At 40.0% G+C, this 8,893-nt stretch overlaps 1 protein-coding gene across 1 annotated transcript; it reads left to right on the top strand.

Annotated features, from left to right (window-relative positions):
• The first annotated feature begins 2,614 nt into the window (after positions 1 to 2,614).
• On the top strand, positions 2,615 to 5,379 carry htr1b (5-hydroxytryptamine (serotonin) receptor 1B). Its single transcript, XM_082515430.1, has one exon. It carries the CDS (start codon positions 3,051 to 3,053, stop codon positions 4,182 to 4,184), a length of 1,134 nt encoding a protein of 377 aa, XP_082371556.1. The 5' UTR covers positions 2,615 to 3,050; the 3' UTR covers positions 4,185 to 5,379.
• Positions 5,380 to 8,893: the final 3,514 nt, after the last annotated feature.

Below are 8,893 nucleotides of genomic sequence, written 5' to 3'. Positions count from 1 at the left end.
GTGGGTATTTAAGTCACTGTTAACTTCCTATCAGCTTGAAGCAGTCTGACCAGTCTCCTCTGACCTCAGGCATTAACAAACCATTTCCTCCAGAGAACTGCTGCCCACTAGACATTTTTTTCTTTTTTGGACCATTCTCTGTAAACCTTAGGGCAGACTGTGTGGGAAAATCCCAGTAGATCAGCTAGACTGGCACAAATAATCATGCCGCACCTAATCATTTAGTCGCTTAATCAGTTAACTCACTGCCCTTTCCTATTCTATTGCTCAGCTTGAACTTCAGCAGGTCGTCTCATTTCTCCATGCCTAAATGCACTGAGATGCTGCCACGTGATTGGTTAGATATTTGTGTTATCTTGCAGCTGAACTTTTTATTTTATAAAGTGACTGATGAGTCACTTTCTAGGCAATCATACAATCTTAGTAAGCAGAAATGGAAATTTTAGCACATGAAATACCTCCTTATTATATTAAATAAATAAGTACTTAAATATTGTTTAGAGGTTTAATTGCTAAACTTAATTTACATAAAAATGCCACTTTAATATCTGAGACATGATCAGTTGTGTTACGTCGTCTATGAGTTTTAGGGAAAAGCTTTATTTGCACTACAATATTGGCCCAGAACTTCTCCTAACAAAACCACCTGAGAACTGCAGATGAAGGTGGTCTAATGTGAATCGGAAACCCAGCCAGCAGAACTTAAGTCAATTTCAACTAAAAGTTTCTGATGAGGAAAATGTATAATAGTGTAGAAGGGTGAATGTGACATCAGTTTGAGATGAGAAAGGAATATATAACAGCAGAGTCATTGCTTTGAGTTATTGTAGTTTCTCAGTTTGGAAACTTAACAGTGCTCTTGTGTGTGTGTGTGTGTGTGTGTGTGTGTGTGTGTGTGTGTGTGTGTGTGTGTGTGTGTGTGTGTGTGTGTGTGTTAAAGTACAGTTTATGTATTTCCAGACCTGACTGAAAAGCTCTGATATGATGCTCTAAATGAGAGCATGAAGTTCACAGCCTCACATGCAGCAGTGACTCTGTGCCAATATCAATGACAGCTACTTTCACACATCAGAAGTGTCAAAAGAGGAAGTGCTTAATGTGTGTGAACTCTTCACCCTTCATCTTGCATCCATGAATTGAAAATTAGCATCGCCACAATGTGAAAAATCAGCGTAAATACTTGATGTCACAAGTCCTCGTAAATACTAGAAAACAGTGTGCAGATACCTTTATTTATACAGCACTTTAAAAACATGGTTTTTGAAGCTATTTGATTGAGAAGCAAAATCAGGATGCTCAGAGGCTGAATAAAATAATAATTAAAAAAATGTTCTGTGGTTGAATAATTCAGCTGGTAAAAATGGAACTTCTTGGGGGGGAAAGCTGTAACCGGACATTCAAGGTCTTGTTTGTCAGCTTGGATGAGTGCCTCATCCACATGCAGTTTAAATGGTCCATCCAAGTGGGGTGCAAACAAAACAGAAGCACAGCACAACAGTGATTTGATGCTAACAGAAGCTGGCTGTAAAGTAGACAAAGTCAATTTTGCTCTTTTTGCTGGCTTTTAGCAAATCAGTCAAAAGATGATGCCATGGTCAAAACCTTGTTGGAAAAATAATGCTAATAACAAACTACAAGCTCCTTTATAGTGGTAGAAACAGGGAACTACTTGATGGCTAACACCTTGGCATCAACAGGTCTCGCATGACTTTGGCTCACAACCTTACCAAGAGATGACATGTTATGTTATTTTGCAAGATTTAGCTATTCGTAAAAACACAAAACACAAATGTGGTAAAGATGATCTTTCTAGGCACTACTATATACCAGCACGTCATCCAAAAAATCAGCACAACGTTGCAGCTCATTAATAACCATATTTAAAAGTCACTGAAATGTAGCCAGTGCATTTGGCACCAAATCCAATGATGGTATGCTTACAGTCTATAAGGACTTAATGGGACTTGGCAGTGCTCCTTTAATAGATCAGACTTCCTCTTATACTGCGGTGCACCAGCTTGGTCAATATGGTCTCCAAGGCGAGGCCATGGGTAAGAATCGGACTTACTTTAAATCTTTGTTGAATTGGATTTTGGATCATCTACATCAATATCATGTTTGATCAAAGTTGTTTTAGAAGTTGTGTCCCTAAACAAAGATGGACAACTTCAAATGTAACCAGTGCATAAAACTCCAATATGGTTGGTTAAATGAGAACATTTTGCACACTAACTGACTTGGCGCATTGAATTATTAACATTCAATACTAATGACTTAAGATTTATTCATACTTCTAATGGTTCATTAATTACCTATAGTTGTATGCTTTACAAAGTTGGATGTTAAAAGTTGGTGTGGTGACAACAGCACATTTTGTCTTTTGTAATCCAAGATGTTTCTTTATATATATATATATATATATATATATATATATATATATATATATATATATATATATATATATATATATATATATATATCTGGAAGGGTATGTGGCAAATGGGAAACACTGGGCACTATGACCCAGAAGGCAGTCTACTCTTCAGAGAGAGAGAGAGAGAGAGCTGTGATCGGTGGCGCTTGTTTGATGTCAGAGTCTGTATAAAATCGAGACTCGGGGTTGGCTCAGCATTCAACCACAAGGGGCCTGCAAAGGCATAGCTCTCGAGAACCTCTGCCCTACATGTGGATTATTTGTGACATCCTCCCAGATGTTGGGTTATCAGGGCGCACTGCTCAACATTTATGCACAATACTTTTTATTTGTTGCGTGCTTCCACAGTTAGGAAGTTTTCTTTTCATGGCTAAAACCCGGAGAAGTTTTCATTTCTGCGATGAATGGATACTTGCCTCCATATTTCGACACCTGCGCATTAAAATCTGATGTAAGATGAAAAAATGAAGAAGAAAAGAGTGAGTTTTTCTGTTTCCACTGTGCCACTACTCTGAACGCATGGCACGGATGAGGCAACGCTAACGACGAGAGAAAGCTCATTCAATGCCAGACATCAGAGGGTGCAAATAAAATATGATAAAAGTGACTAAAAGTTATGGAGCTCTCGGGTCAAGTCGAGCCAACTCAGCCGGTCAACACCACAAACGACAGTTTTACTACAAATTCATCCATTGTGGATGAGAGCGCAGAGAGTCTCGCCTATCAGATCAGCTTGGCTGTGATTCTCTCGATTATCACACTCGCCACCACTTTATCCAATGCCTTTGTCATCGCAACGATTTCCCAGTCGAAGAAGCTGCAAACTCCCGCAAACTTTCTGATCGCCTCTCTGGCCGTCACTGACCTGCTGGTGTCTATCCTAGTGATGCCCATCTGCGTCCTGTACACCGTGATCCACACTTGGACGCTCGGACAAATAGTTTGCGACATCTGGCTCTCCTCGGACATAACGTGTTGCACTGCGTCCATCCTCCATCTGTGCGTAATCGCTTTGGATAGGTACTGGGCCATCACTGACGCAGTGGAGTACTCTAAAAAGCGCACAACGGGAAGAGCGGCAGGGATGGTGGCCACAGCCTGGGTCATCGCCATCTCCATCTCCCTCCCGCCTCTCTTCTGGAGACAGGTGAAAGCGGATGAATTAACAAGCTGTAGCGTCAACACAGATCACATTTTCTACACCATTTACTCCACTTTTGGGGCTTTCTACATCCCAACCTTGCTCCTCATTGTCCTCTACGGACGGATATACGTGGAGGCTCGGAAAAGGATCCTGAAGCAGTCCCCGAAGAAGGTTGGGAAGAGACTAACATCGGCTCACCTGGTCTCCAACTCCCCTGGGTCCGCGGCGTCCACTAGCTCTCTGCAGTGCGGGAGACACGACGCTCCGTCCAGCGACACCGGGTCTTCAACGAGCGAGAACCAGGTGAAAGTGACGTTGTCCGATGCGGTTTTGGAGAAAAAGAGAATTTCAGCAGCAAGAGAACGAAAAGCGACGAAGACTCTGGGGATAATCCTCGGCGCTTATATTATTTGCTGGCTTCCGTTTTTCATCTACACGTTGCTGGTGGCAACATGTGACACATGTTTTAACCCCGAGTTATTTGACTTTTTCACCTGGCTGGGATATCTCAATTCCCTCATCAACCCGATCATATACACCATGTCAAACGAGGACTTCAAAAAAGCTTTTCACAAACTCACGCGCTTCAGATGTTGCAGGCTGTGAGCTGCAGCACCTCCGGTTACTGACAACTTTTGTTTATGTGTCTATTTTCTTATATGAACTTCTGAAACAAGAATCCTTCAAATAATAAGCTCTCTGTGACTCACAGGCATTATGAGGATGTGAAAATGGGACTTTTTTCATTTGAATCGGGATGGAGATGAAAAAAAAAATGCCAGTTTTATTGAACAAAAAAAGAAAAAGTGGTGAGAAATTGTTCTACATAAAAGGCATAGTTGTAAAAAATATTTCCATTATCTAAATACATTAAAAAAAATTCTAATTCAATGAAGCCATGATGAGGAGAAATGCCAATTTAGAAAAAAGTAAAATAAAAAAAAGAAGCTTGTTTTTATTTACAAAAGACCTGATTTAGTATTTAATACAAAGAGAAATCATTTGTGAAGATAGGCATTTTGCACATTGAGGGTGGTGGTGGGAAACTTCTAATTTTTTTGACACTGCTTCACTTTAACCTTTCACATATCAGTTAAGTGATGGATTATTCTGTGTGGATTCCTATTTGGCTGGTAAAGTATGTTAATGCAGTGCATAGCACTTACTCCCATGATGCCTGACCCATTAATGTGAATAAGCAGCAGAAATCAGGAGCAACAGACATGATTTTGAATTCATAAATACCTTTTGGATAAATGACCCTGGATAATTTTTTTTGGGATTATGTGAATACCTGAAAGCAAGGTTGCCGGTTCAGTTATATGTCTATGTATGCTGAAAATAACCATAGGTTTATATTTTGATCATAGTCTTGGGCCGCTCGATGCTGTGGTTATCTTTGTTTAGAAAGGCACACCCATGCAGTTGAAAGGAAGAGTGAGAAGTCTGCTTTCCTTCTGGGGCTTTAAGAAAAGCTTCATCTGCAGCTGATATTAATGCAGCAAAGCTGATGATCACTCATAATAAATTCAATTCTGCTGAACAAACTTAATCTTGTTTAACTGTGCATGGGTGGGCCTGTTTTCTGCCACATTCAGTCTGTTTCTTCAGTATGTCCTGTTCGTGTGTCACATGGTTTCCCCATCTTATGGCCGCATAGAGTGATCTGAATTGTAGAATCTGGCTTGCAGAGCTACATAAAAAATGCTGAAGATCTGCCAGCATAAAATGAAAACAAAGTTTGTTGCTCTAGTATTTGTTCTCATTCAGAGGCGCTGTGTAATAAAGGCTTTCAAATATTTGTCTTTGAGTAAGAGCTTTAATGCAGTTCTTAGTAAAGATGAGCCATGCTGGTCCTTTCATTTGTGTTTTGCCATGTTTATATTGTGGCAGATGACTTGCAGTTTTCTCCCTGTTGTGAGGTGTTACCTTGAAATCTAATGAGAGATTAGAGTCACGGCCAGAAAACATTATGATGACATCAAAATTGAAATCCAACAACCTCTCGAGGCACTCGGAGATGTGGGAAAGCATTAAACAGCGCGGATCAATGTGGACAAGAGGGTGTCGTTTCGCATCACTTCCTCCTCATGTTTTAAGGTTGCGCTGCAGCTCGCTGCTGTTTGATCTCCTCACCATCTCCCTGCCCTTCCTCTGCCGCCTTCCTGCAGGAGAACAAGTCTTTGCTTTCATAGTTCAATAAGTCATGACAGCGAGCGCAAGTGATGCTATTCTAGTGTACTTCACGTATGCAGAAAGGGGCACTCATGTTGTCAGGACATATGGAAGCACACGCGCTGACATCTTTTGGCTTTCCATATATGAATTTTAACATGACCCATAACACTTGACAGAGGATTGCACTTGAACAGGAAGTCATTCAGAGAATTTTATACAATTTTCTAAGGCAGACGCAGGTGCGTTCAAGACTGACACAATGTAATATCTGTAATCTATATATTTAAAGACTTTGCTTGTGGTTGTGACTTTCACATTATTTATGTTTCCTAAAGGGAATCAGAGGTCTTAACTCCATGCAGAGATTTCAGCAACACGAACTAATGTTGTAATAATAAATATTCTTTATTCAGTTCTACAATAAATGCTTTTATTGAAACTATTTGACTATAAAACACATAATAAATACAAAAAGTCTCAAAAATTTGGTCAGCTAAGGATAAGACGACGAACAAATTGAATAAAATGAACTGAGAAACACTCTTTACCAGGGCTGAGCTTTGGGTTGAGCTTTGCCACAAAAATAAGAAACATTTTCGTGCTTGTTCGGGTGCAGGACAGAGGAAAATGTTGTCCCCAAAGGGAGTTTTTTAATGTTTCAACCTACAAGATCTTCATCAGACAAACATCCATCTGAACACAAATTATGCAACATTCTAAACAAAACTGAGTGCAGTGTGGATATTATGCATGACAAAACACAAATATATGCCTTACACAGGTATTATATTATAGACAATCTGCATTTAATGAAAAAGATCTTTGCAGAAAAGGTAAGATATGCTCGACTGTGCATGCTATATATCATATATGAGCTTTTCTTTGTGGCATACAGTATATTTGTACTGTGCAGAGGAATTTAATTGCACACAATGGGGGTTATGCAATCAAGTACAAAGTACAAGTTGAGCTTTTGGTTTTCTTGTCTGCATGAAACAATTCTTCCAATTGTCAGACCAGTGAAAAAATTTAACAAAGCATACATGCAAAGTATAAAAATTGATGCAGCGGAGCCAGAAATATCTAGCAAAGATTTCAAAAACTTGGCACTGGCACCGAGCGTAATGAGAACTGACAGCAGACAGATAAGTTGGAGATTTCAGTGTGTTATACTAGGCCCAATTCCAGTCTCCATCCAAAGGCCTAAGCTCTAAACCCCCAAAGACTTAACTGACTTCACCTGAAAAGCGGCTGAGTGCAAGAGACTGCAAAGGCTCAAAATGCGATTCGTGGGAATGGCACAGCGCTGTGGGACGTGTCGCGTAACTTCAAAAGGACAATTCCAAAACATTTTCGTTCTGTTTTAGGTTTGAGACTTTTACACTTTCTTACTGGCCAAGGAACTTAATGACCACCTGCCATTCAGAATGGAGAAGACATACAGTAATGGGCTAATGTTGGAGTTGGTTTACTTTTTCTATTTAAACTCTATTAGACTATGGTAATTAATTCTATTTAATTCTTATTTAATTACCATTTTTTATGATTTTTGCTTTGCTCTGCTAACTCTGTATTTGACTCCATAACTTTGTGACCTGTGGCTGTTTCCCTCAGACAAAGTTGATCTGTGTGTGTGTATGTGAATAAGGGGCTCATAATGTTTGTGAGAAGCCCTCATGTACCTGATGAACTGACAACCCAAAGCCCTCTGGGTGCCCTCTGAGTGCAGATTGGACGCTCAAATGTACTGCCATGCAGCTAGCCTCAAGTAGAGATAAACAGCAGGTTACAGAAGTCTGGTACCTACAATGCCATCATGTATGTGCGTGTATGAGTGGTTCCCCCCTAAAGTCAGGATTCTTGCAGCATTTTTCACATACACATTACCTTAAACATTTTTGCTGTGTCATTGTGCAGTGTAGCACAAAGCCACATACTGTAGTGCTGAATGGAGGGACAGAATGATGCAGAGTAGAGTGGATTCATAATGCATCGCATAAATCTATCTTGCAATTGGTTGTTGATGTTTAAAAAGCTTTTTTGCATGATACATGTACCGTAGGTACAGTTGCTAAACCAGTTGCAGAGCAGCACGCATCTGTGATTAACATGCTACGACTGCCTTGTGGAAGCAAATACATTAATTACACACACCCTTTTTTTCTATTTCCATTACTAATCTGCCACATATATGCCTGTAGAGAGAAGGACACCGGTGATGTAACAGCTAGTGAGGCCGAACACATGGATGATGAACCTGTAAAATATTCCTCGACTGAATCTAGTTTTGGTTAGCAGCTTTATCGTTTCACTCTTTCTGACAAAGGTTGAACGAGGTTTGAAGCATTCATCACCTGAAAAAATGGAGGCACAAAGGGCAATCTGCTATTAATAAATTATCTCTCCAAGGTGGTAATGATTGACCTTGGCAGGAAGGAAAACGAGTCACCTGTGCAAGCCATCTATGCGGTGACATGAAAAAGAAAGGAGATTGATGGTGAATAACAATTAGACGTGGGCTCTTATATTAATGTTTAGCAATCCTGATTCTGAATCACTCAGAGATGTTACAAATGTGACACTTTGTCGTTAACATGTACTCGTAAAGGTTTGCAGGAAATCAGTGTGGTTTACCTGTGAATGTGTACTTTTTGAAACGTGTCCACTGCCGTTTTGCATATTATGTTTTCTGGTTTTATGCTTTCTGGAATATTCATGTATGGTTAACCTGCTGTACTCATGCTAATTTCACAGCCACAGTAGTTTAAAATCCATCATGTCAGATTAGTTGTGAATGAAACCACCTGACAGGGCCATAAATCTGCACTCCAACATCAGTTTCTGGAGATAACAGCGAAATATCGAGTTAAATGCCCACAAACATTAAACAGATCTCAGTTCATGCGTGCATAAAGGTGTCGCTGATGCACCCCATGTTATTGCCTATGGTTATCACGTGTGTGTCAAATCACAGTCTTCATTGATGCATGTTTGCTCCGTGCTTCGTAGCATATCTGTGGCTACAAGCAGTTTACCTGTGTTACAGCATAGTGGCTTAATTTAAAGGTCCTGCAGTATTTTGCATTAAGGAGATTGGGGCGTAGTGTATTTGTAATAATGTCATCATTCTGGTGGTG

Source organism: Aulonocara stuartgranti (assembly GCF_965226115.1).
Source record: "Aulonocara stuartgranti genome assembly, chromosome: 19".
NCBI classification, from domain to species: Eukaryota; Metazoa; Chordata; class Actinopteri; order Cichliformes; family Cichlidae; genus Aulonocara; species Aulonocara stuartgranti.
Note: the sequence above shows the minus strand (reverse complement) of the source record. Positions and strands in the feature narration are given on the sequence as shown.